Raw genomic sequence first — 24,379 nt, forward strand, 5'->3', positions numbered from 1 at the left:
TTTTAAACAATACTATACAATTTTTTAAATAATCTTGTGGGGGTTTTTAAGACGAATATAATGCATATAATTTTATTAATATTTAATATTAAATTTGTAATATTATTTTACATAGTAATTATAAGTTTATGAGCTAAAATAACATTTAAGATTAAGATTAAGGATGAACAGACGATCTATTTTTTCCTGATATGTACTCTATTTTTTTAAAGCGTCTGAAGATATTCGGCTTGATTTTCAGCGTGTCCGGGGTGTATGTTTTTTGGTACTCATTTTGAAAGAGAGCAAGGGGATCGGTTATTAAGCCCATAGTGTAATAAGATAAAACGTTGCGCATAATGGCGATAGCATACTGGAAACAATCAATTGTCCAAATACACTTTTCTGCTTATAATAGCAGCAGCATATTGGAACAGCCATTTAAATTTGGGTCTAAATTCACTCTTCTACATCGCATTCGCGCGGGAACGTTTTACCATATCTTATTACATCATGATTCATCATACATGATTACATAGTAACCTTATTTAGAATTTACAACAGAAATCATTAGATGCGAATACAACATCTGCTAAAATCGAATCTTTATACGCTTTATGAGCACGATAAATTTGCAGGTAAAAAATGTTTACGTTCGAATAAGCACAATTTTATGTTTGCAATATATTATACAATATAAATTATATATGTATCTAATATAATCAAGAATGTTATCAGCGATTACCAGTATGAAATTTTCACGTTCCTGCATTGCTTATATATATAAGACACCAAACATCCGTTTGTACAACATGAGTGTACAACTAGCAACATATATTAGCTATAAAATTATGCTATGATACAGCTATATAACTATAGCTGTAAAAACTATGATCTCTATCCATATTTTAAAATAGATATTTTATGCGTTTTTTCAAGCAAAGAATCCACGCTTAAAATATCCTGTGCATGCGAACAGAAACAACTAAGTGGTTTTTTTAATAGTTTCTGTGTAATGCAGGGACAAATATCCACATTAAACGGATAGGTTATTTGTACGCTTCTGTTTGACATTTTAAGTAGGGAAACTAATCATTAGATAATTATTATGTATCTGTGATAAAATATTTGAAAATTATTAGATATTATTATACATAATTATATTAAAGCCGGTTTTTATGTACTAAATACATATTTTTATCGTTCTTAGGATTGTTAAATGCATGTGTTCTTTTTTTTCTATTTTGAAATTTAAATATACTATTTATTTATACTACAATTTAACGTAAAATATCCTTTTTTTGTCCTACTTTTGAGTTTTAGCACCAACTCCCGATTGCACCAACGTACTTCGATTTTAAGCAAGACTTAAAAAACTCTCATTTTCTCTCTTTAAAGCCGAAAATACGCAAAAAAATATTTTGCTGCTCCAACTAGAATTATTCCTGTTTTTTATATATGATAGAAAATTATGTATCATACGCATAGAATTTATAGCACAAATCTAAATTCTATCTCTGTCATCTATATAATTAGGTACAATACATATTCAATATCGCAGTATTTGCTAGAAATTGATTTATTTTAATTATTTTTCATACTTAGATAATTTTCGCTATAACTGTAAGATCACTGTTTTGAGTAAGAGAAGAAAAGATAAAAAGAGTTTTAAGCCTCACTCAAAATCAAAGTAATGTTGATGCAACCGGGCCTTAGTGTTCTACTTTTTAATCAGGAATGTCCTAAGATTAAGACATTACTAGATTAGATCTGACCCCTAACCCAAGATCCAAGTGACCAAGGGGTCACCCTAACCTAAAGATCTTCAAAAAAGGCTATATATGTATATACAGGGTGAGGCATTTAAAATAGGTCACCTGAATAACTCACTTGTTTTTAACAATAGAAGAAAAATGCCAAACAAAAGTTGCATAATTTAAAGGGGGACATATTTTGGTCATGTCTTTCTTCTAGATGGAGGTGTTAAAAAGATATAAAGGCTCTACTTTAAACAGAATCGTATGATTTTTTTACACAATATGGTTCCTCTAATTATTCTGCATATAAAAGTATTACATTAGGTAGCGATATCAAAAAACCAAAACAATAGTTTACGAGATATTTTATACTTTATTTTGTCACATGTTGGCAAAATATTAAATATTTCGTAAACTATTGATTTTTTGATATCACCTTAATACTTTTATGTGCACAATAATTAGAGGAACCATATTGTGTAAAAAAAATTCGTTTAAAAATTCTGTTTAAAAAAGTGAAGTGACCTTCATATCTTTTTAGACACCTCCATCTAGAAGAAAGACAATATGATCAAAATACGTCCCCCTTGAAATCATGCAACTTTTGTTTGGCATTTTTCTTCTATTGTTAAAAACAAGCAAGTTATTTAAATGATCTCTTTTTAATACCTTACCCAATTATATACAATATATATAATTACAGCTTATGCAATTTAGATCTAAATAATATAAAAGTTATTACGTAATTTGATAAAAAAAAGCAGAACTTTGTGTTGCAGAAGGAGGCAAGCAATTTGAACATTTGTTTAGACAAGAGAGTACAATTTTTCTTTATTAAAGATATTTATGTTTATGTGTATTAATTAAATTAATAAAACATGAATAAAAATAATATTTCCTATATATGTCTTGAAGACTCCCACAATGTTATGAAAAAAATTATATAATGCTATTTAAGAAATTTGAGGTGACTTTAATTTTTTACTTAAAAAATTCTTTTTCAATTTTTTTATTGCAAGTTGTAGTTGGCATGGAAAAGATGAATATTTATACCTTTGAATTTCTTTTAAACTACCGGAAGCGTTCCAAAAATTATTAGAAAATCGCTGAATCTTTTATAGCATGTTTGTGGATATATTAGATTAAGTAAAAAGTCATCGCGTTTTTTTAAAAGACATCTATCAGTAAAAACCGCAATTACTTTCTTACCAACAATATAAATATATCTTGATAGAGTAAAGTTTCAGCTTTAAAAATCTCTTTTTTAAATTATACGATACGACAATTTTTAATGGAGTTATGAGCAATTAAAGTCAAAATAATTCTTTTATTTAATCCGCGATAACTCAGTAATCAAAAGTTGTAGGAATTAAAAAAAAAAACGATTTTGTAGAGAAAGTATCAAGCTTTCACGATAGGTAAATTTTCGAAAATTTTCTCAAATTCGTTTTGGACACGTTACAAATCCACAAAGTGAGAAGAAAATTTTTCGTCTTTTTCAGCTCGTAGTTTTTGGTATGTAAAAATTATCAAACTCATATAAACTTAAAAAATGTGATAAGCTTTTAAAAGTAGAGATTTCAAGCTTTAAAACCCTTTTTTTAAATTTGAATTTCATTCATTATTGACGAAGATATTGTATATACAACTTTGAGCTAAAAAATACGCGATGACTTTTTACTCAACCTAATACATAATTAATGGTAGCATCTTTTTTTATTTTTTTGCATACTGCCTACAAGGGCATTCTTATGTGATTTATCTTTAAAGATATTTATAGAAACATATTATAATTTATATTTTTGATTATTTATTCAGACTTATTAAAAAAGTTATGAATAAAAACCAATATATTTAAATATTTATGGCTCGTTAATCAAATTGGGAAGAATTTCCGTACGGAATTCAAGGGATCCGGGTATGATTTCAGCTGTGATAACATTTTTTTGCAATAAATTCTTTGCAATTTTAAGATGTTAGTAACATCAAATCGATGATTAAATTTAAATTAATGAAATTGAAATTTAATTGATTAAATTTGTAAGATTATTATCAATTTGATTGTGTTCGTGTAATTTCGAAAGTAATTGATCACAATTTGAAATAAATGTATTTAAAATATATAACATATAGAAATATTATTTCAACATCTTTGACCGTATTTAAGTAATATTAATAATATACTGCAAAGATTTTTTCTTAGTGATTACTGCGGTAAATAAAGCATTTCAAGGCTCAAAGAATTCAAAATTTGAATAAGTATTAATAATGATGCAATAAGTCAGGCATGGTATATATGTGTACAATTAAATTTTGATATTTAAAACTAGTGTTAACAAATTTAAAATCCTAAAGGTTTTGATTTACAATTAATTATCCTCAGTAAATAAAAGACTTACAGGAAGTTATAGGAAGTGTATATTCTGTATATACAAAAAGTCTTGCATAGATAAAAATTCTTTATACTTTTACAATTGTGTCCTCGCTTAAATTCTCCAAAATGTTCAGCGGTAATAGTAAACAAGGTTCATACTGCTCATGATTGAAAATCAGAACTTTCGACAAAAATGTAATGGTCCATGTTAAAAAATTCAAGAATTTATTTCAGAAATTAAATGGGCTTATTTTTAAATTTTACTGTGATAATATAGATAGCAGTTTTAAACTGAACTTAACAGAAATAATTGAAATGTGGGCATTGCAGCAATTTTTTTCTTCAGTGGTAGAGAGAGAGAGAGAGAGAGAGAGAGAGAGAGAGAGAGAGAGAGAGAGAGAGATATTATCTAGCCATAAATAAATAATATAATCCATCACTAATTTTTAATTAGCATTAAAAATAGCATTACAATTTTATCTAGCTTATAGTATACATTAAAAAAATAATAAAAAGAAATAAACATTCCTTTGGTAAGTAAAAATATTTTAAAATATTATATTACAGTTAATTATAAGAAAAAAAGTTTTTCTGTCATAGTAGTATATAAAACATAAAATATGCATTGAAAAACAGTTTAATTTGATGCAATGCTATTTTTACAATTGTATTCTCTCTTTCTCTTCCTTTTATCGCAAAATGAAAGTTATGATATTCGCGTTATATTAGGCAAGCAAAAGGAATCGTTTTTTATTGCACTTAAGAATTACGGGGAGAGTTCGATGTCAAGTGTGCATGTGAAATGCGTGCATGCAATGACTCTATTCCTTTTTTCTTATTGCAGTATCAGTAATTATTACCTAGCATAATTTATTGCGCAAAATTATGCTGGAAAGCCTTGCACGGTCTTATAAATGTGTAAATCTACAACGAATAGGAGAATTTAATAAGCGAATGTTGTTAAGAATAAAAGTGCAAGTAGTTAGTTACGCGAATTAAATTTTCGGGGCTATTGATTGAAAAACAATTTTTCCTTGCAAGCGAATCGATTTGTTAATTTATGTATACATAAGTTAAAATTTAATAAATATATACACATATTTTGTTTACATATTATTTTCAGTTATATATAAAATTACATATTAAATAGTTATGCAATAAATGTAGGTATATAACACGTGTGGATAAATTTTACATAATATTAATAATTTTACTTTGATTATAAATATTGACAATTTATTTCTGAAGTTAAGTTTTGTTTCTATTTGTGAAACTTTTATTTTTAAAAACATTATTACTATTTACATAATTTTATCTCTCTTATTCCACAAACTATATTATTGATTCATTAAATCATAACGGAATATAACGTTCCGTTTTAGTATTCTCGATTTGGCAATACGTTTGGAAAGTCACGTACGTAAATTCCTTCGCACATATATTATTGCTGCCTGAAAATATCTTTTTGTAGAATTCTTACATGACGATCATTTGTGTGTGCGTGCGTGCGTGTGTGTGTGCGCGCGTGTGTGCGTGCGTGTGTGTGTGTGTGTGTGTGTGAGTGAGATATGAGTTTTGTTATTGAGATATAATAATTAACATTATTCATCATTTTATTTCAACATTTTATAGTATATCTGATACTCTCTACTTAAAGAAAGCCATGGCGCATAATAATGATAGATCCGTATGTAGGCTACGTTGTGGCTACTGGTTTTACGTTTACGAGAATCACACGTTATGCTCTAATAGTACCTAATATTACCTAATAGTAGATACTTACAATGTCGACAACGAATCCTTATTCGATAATCTTTGACTGTAACATCAGAAGTTTCAAGTACATTAACAAAAATGGCTGCTGCAACAATTTAAGATGGTAAAATATAACACAACATTTTTAATTGGTTACTGCGGCCAATTTTCGGTTGCGTTAGCCTGTTCGCAATGTTAATATACGATTTCATTAGGCTAACGCAACCAAAAGTTGGCTGCTACAATCAATTAAGAATGCTACGCCATATTTTATCATCTAAGCTGTTGCAACAGCCTTTTCTTTCAGTGTACTCAAAACTTCTAATGTTACAACTACGCCATATTTAACCAATAATATCTTTTCTTTCAGTATAATATAAAGAAAAAATTCAAATAAAATCTGTGATAACGCACAAGCATTTTTGTGATATTCTGGTGTTATACATGGGCAATCGATAGTCAATGTAGAATTGCTTATAGTGGGTTAAGCCGTTAAGGAGAGACTTATTAGAAATATTTTGCACATATAGTAGTAAGCTTTCCCGCATCGGGCCGATCGGGCGGCGTGATATCCGCTTTTTCCACAAACTGCGAACTTTCTAGCGTCGATGTGACGCACGGTTTCTTGCGCTAGCATACAGCTGCATCCATACGGTATTCGCGCACGACGAGTGCAGCGAGCGCGAGTCATTGCAAAATCACGATTGCTTCGTCGGCAGGTGAATTTTTCGCTCTTACGCTCTTATGAGTAAAGATTTAGACGCTGGTAGACGTAGGCAATGTTGAGAGAAAATGCACGATGTGCGTACGCACGTACGGATGCATGTATGCACGCCTGCACCGTGCGGATGCTGCGGATCTGAAATCGCAACGGCAACGTTATCGCATCCGCGATGTAATGTGCGCTTGCTTGTTTGTATAAGAATGTATAAGAACACGGACGTCGATCCGCAGCCGATTAAAATACGTTGATGTCTGGTGTATCGTTAGACACGCTATCCGTATATCTTCCAGATGGGTTTAGGATATATCTTTCTCTACCTCTCGTAAATGTCACGTGGGAACAAGTCTGCTTTAACGTTACATGAATTTCTAATGTATTTACTGCGCATCAAGAAATGATTATTAAAAATATATAACAATTTAAAAATTAGCTTTAATTAATTTGGTGATTTAATAAATTATTTTTTCTTGCGCGCATGGAAAGAATGATTTTGCTGAAGTATCTACAAGTTTAGCTAGATACAGATCTAAAAATAATTTTATATTTTATATTATCAAAATAATTATGCAGAAACCTCAAGCATGATCAATGCTGCAAAAAATTTTGATATTTTAACAATCAGTTTGATATTCTACATAATTATTTTGATAGTCTAATTATTTTCAGATCTGTATCTAGCTAAATTTTATAGATACTTTAGCAAAACCATCCTTTCTGTGCGTGCTTTTATTTTTCATCTTAGCAGACAATTTGCAGAACAGTATAGGAGAATTGCTCTCGAACTTTAATCATGAGCTTCAGTTTTCGAAGAAAATGATCATGTAGGTTTCATTACAGTAGTTATATCCCGCACGAGATGAATGGTCGGTTCACCAGTAATCAAACAGATGATTCACTAATGATTCACGTTCTTTGTTCACTCTTCTTAAGGATTTTTTTAATTTGCTACTGGTCAGGAATAATAATAATTGCGTTCAATATGTTTGTTTTCTATGAGATTGATGTATATACATATAATTCTTGCAATAGACATCTTTTGAACTTGCTCTCTCTCTCTCTCTCTCTCTCTCTCTCTCTCTTTCTTCACTAGATTTGTTAATAAAAGAAGACGAATTGTTGTCTACGGGTGTATATATGTAATTATTGTATTGGCTCTTTTCGCTGTTGTTAAATAAGTAACAAAAAAGTTATTTTAGTGCTATTTTGCACTAAAATAACTTTTTTGATATATATAAAAAAAACCGGTAACTTTTATATTTATTTATGGAAAAAATATTTTTGAATTATACATTCTACTTCATCTTTTTGGATCTATTAAATAGATCTATCTCAGGTATACGTCTTTTAACATTCAGTGTTTATAGATGACCACAAAGTGATAGTTTTTGTAGGATTGCAAAAGTCAACCTGTATTTGAATATGACTTGAGATGAATGCGATTTAAGAACATCTTGAAATTTATTCTCAAATACATTTTTTTTTTCTAATTTTTTGTGTGAATTCTGAAATGTGAGACTAACCAATAATTTATTTTAGTCAGAAAATTAGTTATAATAAAATATTAATTATAGCTTTTATTTTTCATATCAGTATATATAATTATAATCGACATATTTCAAATATAGTTGTATAATTATTATATATGCCATTTGAATATAATTATATATAAAGAAATTTTTATCAGAATATAATTTTTTAATTTAACAAAGTAAAAAGCTTTAAAAATAAAACTACAAAAATGCAGACGGATACTTTAAACAGATTTTTCAACTTTTTTCATTTTAGATGTTATGCAGATTTATTTTCTGATTTTAACAAATTTTCAAGTTCTTAGTTCTTAAAAGATTTTGTAGTTTTCTTTAATATTCTTTTAAAAAGTCGCAATATAAAACTTATATAGTAAAAAGTCGCATTTATCAATATTATTTTCGGTGTGAAACTGTCATACAAAGTAATAGCTTGCAATAAAATCAAAAGTCCGTGTGATTATGATGTAAGTTAACCGCGAGTTATGTAATAAATATATAATTTATTACACATAAGCTGTAACAGCTCTTTATTCAGCAAAGAAGAAAACAATGAGCCGTTAAGCCGCTTGTACAATTACCAGTAGTTAGAGTGCAATAAGTGATATTCAATAGCTTTTATCGTACCACTATGATTAACTTTAGAACACTATCATACGTAAAAATGCGTAAATGAGTGAGCACTAAGCTACGCCTTATGAGGTCAGCAATGGTCAATATCGTAATAGACAGCGTGATAAATGATTTCGATTTTTAAACAGTTTTGTATCATTATATTTTTATTAGTAAGTATACGTCAGATTTACATATAAATGCGATTAATAGATAATTTTTTGTTTTCTGATTCAAATATTCAATTTTTTCATTGTAAGTGTAATATAATAATGAATAATAATAAATAACATATTATTTCGACTTTGATACTGTGCTTATTTTTTTTTCCTTTTAAATTAACAATTACGTTGTTTGTTTATAAAGATCTATAATTAATTAATTTTAATTATTAATTATTTGTGTACATTTTTTTTCAATTAATTAAGATTTAGACAAATATTTTGTTATTAAAAGAGAAAGTATTAATTATGAAAATCTTATATTACATTAATTAAAAGTGGTCTATTTTCTCGAACGTAAACTTTAAGTATTAATGCAGGCAATACTGTCATTTAATATTGATAGCGATATTAGAATTAAAAGATAGTCAACTGTGTTCAGTGTGATTTTTCTTCTTGAGAAATTGTAAATTAATCTCACACAATAAACCGTTAAAATGGCTGCAGGCGTCATTGCAATTATAATCAATCATTTATTCCTGTTATACTGCATGTAATAAAATTAAAATCACTTCTGACAATCCAACATTTTTAAAGCAATGTTTCTAGTACTATAAAAGAATTGTCCATTTTCCTTCTTAAAACGGAGAATTCTTCCGAAATTGTATTCAATTTATTAAAATGTTAACAACGTTATCTGATATTTACTGTTGATGTTACACGTTTTTCTGCTCTAGTAATGTAGTATGGCTTGTAGATTATAATATTGCATTGCTCTTTTTAAATTCTGACTCACAATAGTTCGATTGAAAAAGATTACTTTTTCAAAGATGAAAAATGGAAGCATCACTATCGTTCCAATTATATTAATCGTTTTCAACGTTCACATTAAATATTTCAATGGACCACACAGATTCTTAACAAAGAGGAAACATAGAAGCATTGGATACGTTAGATTTGCATCAATATTTTTAATTCTGCTATATAACATATACTATACAGAACATTGTTATTTTAATATGCAAATCCGACAATTTTTGTAATATTATTATCTGAATTTATTCTAATTTGGATCATTGAGAATGCCTCAATCGGCGTTGAAACGTATGTACTTTTTATTTGTTTGGTTTTGAGTATTAAATTGTTACTAAATGTCAACTGACTCGTAGTTCTTCTTAATTTATATATTTGATTTATTAAAATGTCATTTTAATAGTTTTTTTATTATTAATAATTTTGATAATAATTATTTTGATATTTTATGAACATAAGTACTAAAATAATATAACATAAGAACTAAAATAATGATTAATTGATTGATAAGTAGAGTATCACCTGATATGATTGCTTGACAAAATATAAAAAACGCGGGATCGATCAGAGCGAGATCGATTCATGTTTTTGAAGCATGCATCTCCTCGAGGTCAGATTAAGAAATCGAACTTCAGACTAGCACGTCTGGCCAGTAGCTGGCATCTGAGAAAGGAGAGATCGCAGGTGTTGCGCAACGTTCCGAGGTAATTTATACCACTCATGGTTAACAAATACCACGTACCATAGCTTTGTGTGAGCAGTGCGAGTTATTTTGCACTCTCTCCTTGGTATGCGAACTATAAATTGCCGAACAAACGTTGCGTTTGTGATGTTGACCCTTTCAATTGCAATGCTCATTATCTTTGTGTTAAGATTTATTTACATTATGCGATCCCCTAAGACGCTTCTTACAATACATGCATGTACAATTGGCTTCCTATAATATTGAATCTATAATCGATACTTGTTAAATTAATAATTAAATTTTAGTTCTGGAAAATTACTTTAAGGTAGTAATCTGTAAGGTACAATACATGCATGTACAATTGGCTTCCTATAATATTGAATCTATAATCGATACTTGTTAAATTAATAATTAAATTTTAGTTCTGGAAAATTACTTTAAGGTAGTAATCTGTAAGGTACAATACATGCATGTACAATTGGCTTCCTATAATATTGAATCTATAATCGATACTTGTTAAATTAATAATTAAATTTTAGTTCTGGAAAATTACTTTAAGGTAGTAATCTGTAAGGTACAATACATGCATGTACAATTGGCTTCCTATAATATTGAATCTATAATCGATACTTGTTAAATTAATAATTAAATTTTAGTTCTGGAAAATTACTTTAAGGTAGTAATCTGGCACATCTTACGATAAAGTTAATTATTTAAATAAAATTCACGACATTTATTGTATGATGCAAATTAAATGTTACTGTTATTGCGCGTTATAAAATTTCTCAATAAAGACTGCAAAGTGCAAATCTTAATTTATGTTAAGTTACAGGATTAATTTGTTAAATCATTGTTTGCAAAAATTATGTGTTAGAAACTATAATTGTAGAGAAATTATGATCGTTGCAATATTTATCATTTTTGTATTGAACCAATTAGTGAGTAATCGTAGAAAGAATGCGGATATTATGTTATACAGGTTGTCACGAAAGTTTTTACCAATCGCTTTTGTGTAGATAGAGCGGACTAAACTGAGTCGAAAAGTCCTTTACCATTTTGCAATTTTCGTAATAGTTAATAAGATATTAATTATTAAAAATTGCCAAATATTGATCTTGAATAATTTTTTATTCAAATACCATCAACTTTACAGAAAAACTGCAAGAGACAAAAATTATTTATTTTCTTCTCATTGAACTATAAGAATTTTTTCAGAATTTTTTATCAATTTCTTAGTACTGCATTTTTTTATTTTTACCAACATGAAAAAATACGGTATTAAAAAATTCTGAAAAAATTCTCAGAACTTTATATGAAAAGAAAATAAATGATTTTTGTCTTTTGCAGCTTTTCTATAAAGTTGATAGTATTTGACTAAAAAAGTTATTTAAGACCAATATTTGGCAATTTTTAGTAATGTCTTGTTAACTATTGCAAAAATAACAAAATAGTAGAGGACTTTCGACTCAGTTTAGTTTGCTCTATCACACAAAAACAATTGGCAAAAACTTTTGGGACACTCTGTATATACAGTGTATACACTCTGAATACGAACAGTGAATGTTTTTCTCTATAAGAAATAACAGAGAGAATGGAGAGATAAGTTGCTATTTATTTAATTAGATTTTCTCAGTATTTGAACATAAATTAAAAGAAAACATATCTGCAAATTGACGAGGAGCATTGAATCATCAGAATTACAATATACATGAATAAATAGATTGAGAAGTATGTACGAATAAAATAATGCAGTAAAGGAAATATTATAATATTAAATAAAGAATTCCGTTTTTAACTAAAGGTAATGACAAATTGATGTTTAAAGAAGGAACAATTTAGCAAATAAGTCGAGTATTTGTTATTTTGATATCAAAATATTGATAAATAATGTCTGTTGGATAACAATTTAGTAGCATAAAATGTTTTGATTTGAGTATAAAACGTAAAGATTGAAAGAAACACGAAAAACAGCTTTAAGTTAGGCTACTTATTTATTAAAATATTTAATACAGTCCTTCAGAATAAATAAATTTATAATCAATACGATGATTATATTAGATATTGAGTAATCCAAGTTCGTTGAAGATCGTTCAATGTCATCAACCGAAATTTCTTGATCAATAAAGTTTGAAGACGCATATTCAACAAAACAAGGGGCGATATATTTAAACTGTGTTTTTGTTAAATTTTAGTATTTTCGTTTTATTCGCAGTAAGAAAGAGAAAGAGAAAAAGAAGGAAAGAGAGAAAGGGAAGAAGGGAGAAAAAGATGTAAATACAGAATTAATTATTTACCAGCACAGGTTATCTGGAAAAGAGCCGAATAGTGTATAAGTATTTCTCACTTTTTCGTCGTAAATAATTATATTAGAATTTTCCACAATAACTGCAGTATGATGCATTGCATCGATGCTTTAGATGGCAATTTCCAAATTGCATCATTAGCGTTCTACATTTAATTCGGGAGTGAAAGCATGCTGACCGACTTATACGCATTGAAGAATTCCCAATGATGCTGGATCTCGTAAGAATTTATATAACAAACCGCTCGAGTTATCGCATAGGTGATACAATATATCCGACAAAGAAGTTAATATGAGTATTTTGTAATATTATGTCGCAATATTAATATTATATCCATTATAATATAAATATTATATTATATATAAATATTGATCGATCAATATCAATTTGTTTTACATATTAATTACTCATCTGTATGTAATAATTGTAAAAATTTAGTCTAAGATTAATATAATTATCTTAACGCCGAGATACTACCGTGTCTCCACATAGATATTAACTATAATAGATATGTGTATGCGGTAAAATTCTGTAGATAAATCGGCATTGAATCGTTTGTTACATCGCTGGTTCTCGCGAAACGAGTGCATGAGTAGAAATTACTTTTTTTATACATCAAGTAAGTTTTATTACGTGCATAAAATCTGAAATATTTTTTTTTCCTTTATGACGATATAATATATTATCTTAATATGTTTCAATGATTATTTGCGTTGATGATTTGCACATTTGAGTTGATTCTTATTAAAAAAATTTGCTATAAAATACCATTAGGAGATAACAACATCGATGCCTGGGATCAGTTATCAACGTTACAATTGTCTTCGAACTTACTTGATTTTATTTTAATATTATTTTGTACAATGTTATTTGTACTTTTCTTCATAGAATGCCGTTAACAAAATAACGCAAAACAGATTAAGAGAAAAATTATACAAAAGAAGTGTTTTTATACAAACAGGCATTTAAAAAGAGGTTATAAAGGATTAATTATCCATTCGTGTAGTTGTAAGAAAGAGTATGACTTATGTAGTTATGTTATGTACCTTTAGCAAATGCGGTTTTTTATCAATTATTATCCCCCTCTACTGTTATAATCGTTCGATTTATTTTAGATTCAATATATTTTACATTTAATAATACTGTCTATAAACAGAATTTCGGCACGTCCATGAGTTCTTCGTTGTCACCCATTATTGTAGACTTAGTAACGCAAAAATTATAGAGAGAATGTCTTTGTTATCTTACAATAATCAATTTCTTTTTTATTATCGTTATGTTGATGATCTAATTGTTGCTGTTTCTTCCTCTGAAATCGATTTGTTTTTTGAAAGTTTTAATTCGTTTCACTCACGTCTACAATTCATATTAGAAGTAGGCTCTGACTCACAAAATTTCCTTGATGTTACAACCATCAAAGAAAAACATTTAACCTTTGATTGATATCAAAAAGCGACTTTTTCGGGGAGGTTTTTAAATTATTTTTCAAATTATCCTATCTTCCAAAAAAAGGATATAATTTTTGGTTTGTAGACAGAGCTTTATCTGACTCTGAATTCTATTAAAAGAATCTTACACTGATTATTAATATACTAATAGAGAACGATTATCCCCTCAAATTCATTTTTGACACAATCAATGTTAAAGTCAGAAGTATTCAGCGTGGACGAGCAGTAGTACGTGATTGCATGAACAATAATGATAAAACAAGGGATGTTACATCATGATTTACTGTGCCCTTTGTACCACTGATAACAGAGAAATTAAAAAAATTTAATAGAAAGGATATTAAAGTTTCATATTATTGCTCTAATAAATTACTTACTCTAGTAAATTTATTAAGATACAAAAAGATTCTCGTTCAAATTGGTCAAAGAACAATGTAGTATGCAAGGTCATGTGCAAGGATTGTGATGCATCATATGTCGGACAAACGGGTAGACAACTTAAAACCAAAAAATTGCAGAACATCGTAATCATATTCGTTGGAATACATCTACCCGTTCTGTAATCGCCGAACATAGACTGCATATAATTTTAATTGGAATACAGATACTAGATAAAGAGTGTGCCATGTTATAATAGACGCTTAATTTCTGAAATATTAAATATTAAAAAGCAAAAAAACAGTCTTAATCTCCAAACAGACACGAAGGGTCTTCACAAAGCGTATCTATATATCGAGTATAAACAAAATTTGACATTGTTCTTATCTAGTTGTTTTGTCAATCTATTAATTGCTTCTTAGATAATGACAGTCACCCTTACCGTTAACATATTTTTCAAAAAATTCTTTCTGAAAGATTTGATTTGTATAGATTATCAAGTTTTAATATAATGATTGTGTATTACATTGTATTATTACTATCTGACTAGTATACTACTTCTTATATTTTACAATTTTATGATGAATTTGACGAAGTATTTTTTAAGAAATGATAACTGCGATCACGTTGGTGAGTGTTTTATTGAGATAATGTTTTTGTTTGATTTTTACAGAATTTAAAAGTAGATAACATTTTAAAAGATTTTTTTTTATTTTATTCAGATTTTAATTTTAGTACCGCGGTTGCTCCCTTTAAAATTGACGATTTATTAGAACAATTTAATTTATTTCATCCGCGTCTTCAATTTACTTCAGAAATAGGGGGAGATGAAATCAATTTTCTGGATGTCACTATATCTATTAACGGTTTTATTTTTGATTGATACCGTAAGCCGACCTTTTCAGAGAGGTTTTTGAATTTCAATTCTAATCATCCCATGGCACAAAAGAAAGGGACAATTTTTTCGCTAGTTGACAGAGCTTTTTTACTATCTGACTTTAGATTTTATACACAGAATTTGATATTCATTATTAACATTTTAGACAATGACTATCCATTGACCTTTATTTTTGACACAGTTAATCAACGTATAAAAAATTTAATTAAAAATAGACCCATAACACAGAAAGATTTGGCTGACAATGTCTGTGCGAACGAATCTGCTTCTTGGTTTACGGTACCATTTATTCCTTTTCACACGGAAAAGTTTAAACGTTTCAATAAAAACGACATCAAGGTATCTTTCTATAGTCCTAATAAATTGGGCAAATATATTAAAGTACAGAAGGATATTTGTCCACATACATCGAAGAGCAATGTAGTCTACAAGATATCGTGTAATAATTGCGATGCGTCATGGATGTCGCGTTGGACAGACGGATAGACAATTAAAAACCAGGATTATAGAACATCGCAATCACATTAGATACACTTCTGTCCGTTCTGTCATAACGGAGCACAGGCGATAGCATGATCACGATTTCCAATGGGATAAAGTCAAAATTTTAGACGAAGAGCCTTGTTACAGGAAACGTTTAATTTCCGAGATGCTCAATATCAAGAAACAGAAAAATAGTCTAAATTTACAAACTGAAGGTTTTCACAAGGCTTATATTCCTATTATAAATAAAGTTTGACTTTTCGATACTGACAGTTCGTCTCTTCTCTCAGTCCGTGGTGATCCGTATTAGCGAGCTTACTATACAAGCGATATACAATGTCTGTCTTACACATCTGCGTTCCACCTAATTTTGTATATTCTGGTGGTTTCTCATTCTTGTATGGACACGCTTTTTTGAATAATTTATATTTATTTTTGGTGAGTTTTAATTACTTTTTAGAATTCCGGTATGTTAATTTAGTTGCGTTTATTACTTTTTTCATAAGAAGTTTTTTATCTTTTTTATCAACTAGAACTTTTTCAAGAGATATGAAACACATTTGACTGTTCAATTGTATGCGAATAATTCTACGTCAAGACTCACCCGAACTGTGATTATGCGAACATTTCCGTTAATCATTTTTGTACTGCGGTTTTTTTGATATGTTAATGTCTGAAGAGGGTTCAATTCGGTAGCCGAAACTTGTAACTTTTTATTTTTAATTTTATTTTTGCTTTATGTAATTTTACTTCTTATTAATTGTAATCTATTCTTCGTGTAATTTTTAAAGAAATGTGTCGATTCTTACTTTACCCTTTATTTATTATTATTTATTTTGTATAGGAAGAGTCCTTCAATTTGTTAATTGGTTTAATTTTATTTTTTATTTTTGTTTATTGATTAATAAATATGTTTTTTAAATTAGAATATCATGAAATTCCGAACAATCGGTCAGTAAATCGCTTGCAAGTAATTCATGGTCTCCGTGAGGCACTCATTAATATCACTATATGAATTGGAAAACTCTCATCACGATTTTTCTATGAGAATGAAAATGAATTTTAAGGTTGTGAATTTTGTATTATCTGAGGATGGTTCAATCCAAGAGCTGAAACATGTAATGTAATGTAATGTGTTTTACAATGTGTTATTTATAGAATTTTTTTTATACATTTAATATTATATTATAGTTCTTACATTTATACTTAATTACGTTGACTCTTACGGGCCCTACATATCTTTGTATTGTCTTTTAAAAAAAAAAGGGTGCGTTCCGAGTTACGCATGAAGCACATAATCATTTGTTCTTGTTATTCATCAATTAATAAAGAAGGATAAAACAATCATCATGTACTTCATGCGTAACTCGGAACGCACCTTTAGAGTACTATTTGTTATATAATTTACATTTTATAAATATATATTTCTATAGATATGTTATGATAAAGTGTAAATATAATTAAAACTGAATTATATAACAATAATATCACTTTTCAAATTAACATACAGATATACAAAATGTACAAATTGTATAAAAATATATATATATATATATATATATATATATACACGTTTGTACATAAATCTACTTACTTTATGCGATAGTTAAAAATAATATGGATTAAAACAAAAAAAGTATCTCTTGACATTAAAATCTTATAATTCTAATCTCAAACTATTGCCAAATAATGTTTCGTAATATATTCGCCAAGTTATATGCGTTATTCTACGAACTAAACGTTTCGATTTTATTTTGTTTCTATTAATGTAGGTTTTTATACATTTATTAATACAAAATTAGATTGCTAAAATTACAAAAGTAATTTTTTAATCTTATATTTTACCTCAAATAAACAATTTGTTAAAATGACAATTTTTGTTAATAAAAAATTTGTCATATTTACAGCCTAAAGAATAAATAAGAATGTATTAAATAAAAATTACATATTGGTTTTTATTTAAATGTTTTAAATAAAAAATTTTTCTAATAATTTTTTGAGATTCTAATAATATAATATTCTTTGGATATTATCAAAAGTTTCAGAATATACGTATAAGTTTTATTCGCATACAATGTTGGCAATATACTCGGTACTAATTTTCAATGTAGGTCAATGCTTGTTCTATGAGAAATACTGGGTACCTATAATGTCGACATACATAAAAAAAAATTGTTTGCGCAAACATGCATTGAGCATGCATATATTTGACGTCGTGCGTTTTGACACCTGCACCGTTAACACTACTACTATCACTTTTTTTGCAGGCAGGATAGCAGCAATCTGTCTAGGTCTTCTTGCACTTGTGATCGGCATAGTACTCAGTAGCATACCATGGGTCGATTACCTCATCTTGAAAGTAAGTATGAAACTTTTAGTTAAAGCATGTATATACATACATTTGTGAACGATATCTTTGGGTTTGATATTTGATAAATATGTAATATAGTCATTATAGTGTATAGTCATTATAGTATTTTAAAAAATTGTGTATTTAGCTTTTTATCACTATTAAGCATATTTTTAAAAGTGTACATTATGTATGAATATAAAGTGTTCTCTTATTTATTTTAGAAATCGCTTTTAGAATCGCAATAAGTATATTTATCATCTTAAAAAAGAAAAGAAGAAAGAAAAAAATTGTAAATTAATTTAACGATGAATTGCTAAAACACCATTTTGTTGGTGATTATTAATTTAGTCGTGTTTAATCATAAAGTTGTTATTTTGATATATTTTATTTTATTTCTTGTTTTATTTTTAAAATCAATTATATGAAATTATATATGTAATTTTATAAATAAAGCAAACACAGTTAAACAAAATAATTTCTCACGCAATGAATATTTAACATTTTTTTATGGCAACCATTTATGAAGTGTATTTGTATTCACAGTAAATACCTTCGGGATGTCTTTCATTGTCCAAAGCCGTATTACGTACGCACATTATGTCGTTTGCAAATAATTTATGTCTGCAAGTGCAAATGATTGTCAGCACAACAATTATAAATCAAATATGTTATTACAATTTGTTTGTATAAATATTGCTACTTGCACAAATGAATTTAATTTATAGATTATTATATAAGTAATTTTTATTATGTATTATTTACTTTAAATTCAACAATTATTATTACTATAATTAAGTAATTACATACATTTTACATTAATTTATTATGATTATTATGATTATGATTATTATTATTAAATAATTATATACAAATAAATAATTTAACTATTAGCAGTTTATAATTTTTGTTAAATATCATCTGCACGATTTTTTTCTAACATTATCTCATAAGCTCCAACGTTTCGAGTATCTGTGAGATTAGATTAATCTCCGGAAAAGCGATTAGATTAATTGTTTAATTACTTATCCATATCTAGTTATTTAATTACTGCAACATAAATAAAGATTTATTTCCGTTCTTAAACTTTCTCTTTTCGCACATTTGTTTGTTATTGAGGATAATCAAAATATAAATTTATATACAATAAGAATCTTGAAAGTGTTATTTCTTATGTCAATAAAACAAAGCGAGTTTCTCAATATTATTTCTTGTTTTTATTCTTTTGATTTTCAATTTCTCCGGAAATTATATGAATTGCATCGTGAGATAGACATTTGAAATGCAAGAATTTACTCATGTAAGAATTCCAGATACTCCACGAAACGATCAATACGCAATAAATCGATTGCTAATAGTCCAATTTTCTAAGATTATAAAAACTTTGATGACTTTTTTTGAGTTGATTAATGACTATTTTGCATAAAAATATCATGATAAATTACTCTAAATGCAACGTGTACGTGTACAAATTGCAGTTTTAATGTGAGAGAAATCATACACTGGTATACGCTGGTAATAATCTCGGCAATTTACTATTGCTTTCCAGCAACTACGACTCTGGAATGGCTCGATCTCGTTTCAATATTGGCAGAAGCCGGGCGTAATTCGATTGACCAAAGTCTATATATTTAACGTAACCAACACGGAAGGTTTCTTGCAGTATAATGAGAAGCCGAAACTCCAGGAAATAGGCCCGTTTGTTTATCGGTAAGATCTTTCGTTTGTTTAACGTTGAGGCAATCGATGAATAAGATCTAAAATTTGCATTAAAATCTATTTTTCTTTGAATAGTTATTTTATCATTACTTTAGTTATTTAAATCTTACATTTATATTCCAAAGTAATGTAAATTAGCAAATTATCTGCATAATTCAGATTACATATTTATGTACATGTAACTTTAGGCGAGTTTTTTAATTCATCGATTAATCAATCGCACTATGCGCAAATCCGACTTTGTTCTGTACAAGTTGCATTTACACATAACGCGATTGATCAATCGATGAATTAAAAAAACCCATCTTTTATTAGACAACAATAATTAATGAGAAAATTGAATACATACTTTTGCAGAGAGGATATGGAAAAAGTTAACATCGTGTTTCATAATAATGGAACCGTTAGTTATCAGCATAAGAAAATTTTAAATTTTGTGCCTGAGTTGTCTGAAGATGGAGATATTAAAGTGATAGTGCCAAATATACCTTTGCTGGTGAGTTAACGTAGAAATAGAATTGTAAATGTATTTCTACCCACATGGAAAGAATTTTTTCTTAGAATTTATCTCAAAGATAGTCCTGAGGCAGTACTGTATTTCGAAGAATTTTATGTAAATTTCTTTTATTCATTAATAAAATTATAATAAAACATATAAATTTAATTAATTTTACTGAAGTACATGATAAAAATCTTGTAAAATATTGTATTGGATCACAACCATCATATTTTCAGAGAAAAATTTTAATAGTTAATTCTGTATTAATATATTTAAGATATTAGAGATATTGACTGAAGTATTCATCAAGGATTCCCAATGAGCAAAATGTCTAAAATTGAATATATTCCAAAAATTTTTAAAGAAAAATCTTCAAGATCAATCTTCATTTCGTAAGAATTCTGAAAGATATTTTAAAGTTATTTTATGCGTCAATTTTAGACATTCTGCTTATTGGATTTGAAGATATAAGTAAACAAGTACTTTTTTTTGTAGACACTTTCAACACAAAGCAAGAGTCTCCCACGTTTAATTACAATGGGATTGTCAATTTTTTTGAGCGGATTGCATATGAAACCTTTTATTCCTATAACTGCGCAGGAATTAGTCTTCGGGTACGACGATCCGTTAATTAGCCTAGGTCACAAATTTCTTCCTAAAACAAGACGGCCCATGAGTAGAATGGGACTTCTTCTCGGAGTGAGTATTACGTAATAATTATTATTGTATATATATATTTTTTTTTCGCTTTCTATATTTTTTATATGCAAAATAACTGCATCTTGATATATACTGTATGTGTCAAACAGTGACGGATTAACCGATAGGCATATTTTATCAGAAATGATATTTTAAATATACAGTTAAATATGTATTATATTTATATTATTTATTTAGGATTATTAAATGTTTTTACCAATTAATGGTAAATAATAGGTATATATAGGGGTATAAAGCTTCTTTTTTAATCCATATTTCTTTTTATCAAATTCATAAATTAATGAAGCCATCTGGGAGCGGCTTAATATTGATGCCTAAGGGCGACAAAATACTTAATCCATCATTGTTGCCAAATATTGTAGTCTAGAATAATTTATCTTCAAATCTCGATTGTAGAGAAACGGTACATTAAGCGAGATATCTACGATATTCACTGGACATGCAAATATGAAACAGTTTGGTTTGATAAATCGATTAAACGGGCTCGATCATTTGCCATACTGGCCGAACGCACCATGCAATTCCATTACAGCTTCGGAAGGTAATCTTTTTTTTACATAAAAGATAAGTAGAACAGTATGTCAAAATTGTAATTCCCCTAAGATTTTATTGCAATAAATAAAACTGAGTTGTTTCGAGTAAACTTGGAATGTTTTTTGCAGGATCTTTCTTTCCGCCGCGAGACCAGACTGGCGCGGATATCGTTCATGTTTGGGACAAGGATCTTTGTAGGACACTTCCATTGCAGTATCGAGGTCCGATAGAAAAGGCTGGTATCAAGGCGGATTTATATACTCCTACGGATGTGATTTTTACTCGAAATGAAACAGTTAATGAAGATTACTGCTTCTGCTCGGATGGCGTTGACAGTTGCCCTCCGCAAGGCTTGCAGGATATTAGTCCATGCCAATATAGTAAGTGTTTTATATTTTATAAAATCAATAAAATTTCTAAACATTTTTCGAATTCTATTAAAAGATAAAATCTATGCTTTTTATTTCAGGTGCACCAGTATATCTCTCGTTCCCACATTTTTATAAGGCGGATCCTAAATTGTTAGATGCTATTGATGGACTCAAGCCGGTCGAAAACTTGCACGAAACATATTTCAAAATCCAACCAGTGAGTAAAGCATAGAGAAAATATAATCTTAATTTCACGATATACATCATATGCTCTTCTAATATATTATAGATTAAAAATTACTGTTATTATATGTATAAACATAGTTAATTTACTTGTTAATTAAGCTTGGCCCAAAAAAATTAATGAAATTTAATAAGAAGTAATAAATAAGTAGAAAATTTAATAAATAAATAGAATATAAATAGCGAAGATATCATGTATAAAATTTAGGATAATCAAAATTTTTTTTATTTTCTTAGAAACTAGGGGTACCGCTCGAAGCAAAGGTTCGCGTCCAATTGAATCTGAAGGTAGAACGACAGTCCAATATCGGGGTTGTCGCGAATTTCCCTGATATAATATTCCCAATTATGTGGCTCGAGGAAGGTGTAGAAGAGCTTACGCCATCCATTAGGAGATATATTTATCTGGCGACCACGTTTACCGACGTCGCTGTGCCCTGCTTGACGTACGGCATGGTTCTAGTCGGACTTATAGTCATCATTACGGTATTCGTAAAGGCATATAATAGCCCGGTATTGGCGCACGAGGCGATCGAGCTTGGTAAGAGGACCATTAGAAGAGGATCGTCTTTCCTAACAACTAGCCAACATCGATTGATGGTTAGTCGGGACTCTTATATCTTACTAAGCAATAACGACATTGACGAGAAACAGAGTATAGAGATATAATGAACGTTGCTCCGTGAATTCTAGTAGAAGTGATGGTGGTAAGCGTGTTTACAGAGTAAACAATAATTAATGACGTCTAGACTTGATTTCTTGTAAAGTGAATCAATATTCATATTAATAAGACATTTGTTAATATTGAATAAAATAAATATTCATTAATTTGAAAAACAGAACAAATTTATTCAAGACGAATCAACATTAGAAGGACCGAATAAAGGAACCAAATTGGCTCTAACGGTCTTTCTAGGTAGACAAATAAAAAAAAAATTTAACTACTTTATACAATTTTTATATTAAAAATTTTTATGTTAAAATTAAAAACATGAAAAATGATGAAAAATCACAAAAGAATATCACGTGGAAGCAAAATTGAAAAAAAGTATATTAGTTTGAAAGTTCTCTTTTCGCGAGAAGCCAAATTAGCTACCTCGGTCCTTTTAGTATTAAGCACATTTTGCTGCTCCTAGGCACCAACCAATCTAGCCGCCCTCAGGTGGCTTCATTAATTTATAAATTTGATAAAAGGGAAAATAAATAAAAAATGATTTATATTCCCGCATTAGCTGGTAAAAACATTTAATAATCCTTAAGTAATATAAATATAATATATTTTTAACTATACATTTAAAATCATTTCTAATAAAATATGCTCGTGTAACTTGTGCGAAAACGTTAGATTAATAAATTAAAAATTTATCTTAACTATGTGAAAATTTTCTGTCTTCAAAAATTTGTCGCCTCCTCAAATTTGCCGCCCTAGACAAATGTCTTGTTTGCCTATGCGTTAATCCGTCACTGAATTTATTTCTTCTTGAGTTTTCGAGAATTGGAACTTCATGATTATTAAAATAATTTAGACTTGTATAAACAGAATTTAGGAATCTCAGGTATTAAGGCGGTTAAGATTTGAGGTATTTAGGATTTAAAACACACGTATGTTGTAAAACTCAAGGCACTCAAAATCCAGGAAATCTAGACTCTAAATAATTTAGAATATGATCAACCTGGATTTTAACTAGTATGTATTTAGCGAGATATAGGATTTGTGCGAAGGATTAAAGACTTACGTGAAGAAAGAACTTTTTATCAAGATTTTATTTATTAATTAATTCTTATATAACTTTTTTTATGCAACTTACTGAAAGATTACAAATTTTATTTACATATATATTTTGGGTTTTATAATTTTATTAAATAGAAGCAAAAACTACGTACGTTTATCAATATTTCTAGGTTAATTAGGACTTAGAAATTATAATTAATCTCAAATGTTTGAAATTACATCGTTTAAATTGGATTTAAACATTCCGAGTGTATATACAATTTTAATATTTAATTTTAGTACAAAGTTAAATAAATTAACGTATATATATATATA

The 24,379-nt window shown here is 28.3% G+C and overlaps 1 protein-coding gene across 1 annotated transcript in view; it reads left to right on the top strand.

Moving 5' to 3' along the window:
- LOC108751898 (scavenger receptor class B member 1) overlaps nucleotides 1-23,286 on the top strand; it is a 40,913-nt gene extending 17,627 nt beyond the window's left edge. The window contains exons 2-9 of the mRNA XM_018492381.1: nucleotides 18,164-18,255; nucleotides 19,796-19,956; nucleotides 20,323-20,461; nucleotides 20,960-21,163; nucleotides 21,581-21,725; nucleotides 21,847-22,098; nucleotides 22,188-22,306; nucleotides 22,570-23,286. Coding sequence (XP_018347883.1) covers nucleotides 18,164-18,255; nucleotides 19,796-19,956; nucleotides 20,323-20,461; nucleotides 20,960-21,163; nucleotides 21,581-21,725; nucleotides 21,847-22,098; nucleotides 22,188-22,306; nucleotides 22,570-23,001 — 1,544 coding nt within the window. The 3' untranslated portion in view covers nucleotides 23,002-23,286. The remainder of the gene's footprint in view (nucleotides 1-18,163; nucleotides 18,256-19,795; nucleotides 19,957-20,322; nucleotides 20,462-20,959; nucleotides 21,164-21,580; nucleotides 21,726-21,846; nucleotides 22,099-22,187; nucleotides 22,307-22,569) is intronic.
- Nucleotides 23,287-24,379: the final 1,093 nt, after the last annotated feature.

Source organism: Trachymyrmex septentrionalis, unplaced genomic scaffold, assembly GCF_001594115.1.
Source record: "Trachymyrmex septentrionalis isolate Tsep2-gDNA-1 unplaced genomic scaffold, Tsep1.0 scaffold53, whole genome shotgun sequence".
NCBI classification, from domain to species: domain Eukaryota; kingdom Metazoa; phylum Arthropoda; class Insecta; order Hymenoptera; family Formicidae; genus Trachymyrmex; species Trachymyrmex septentrionalis.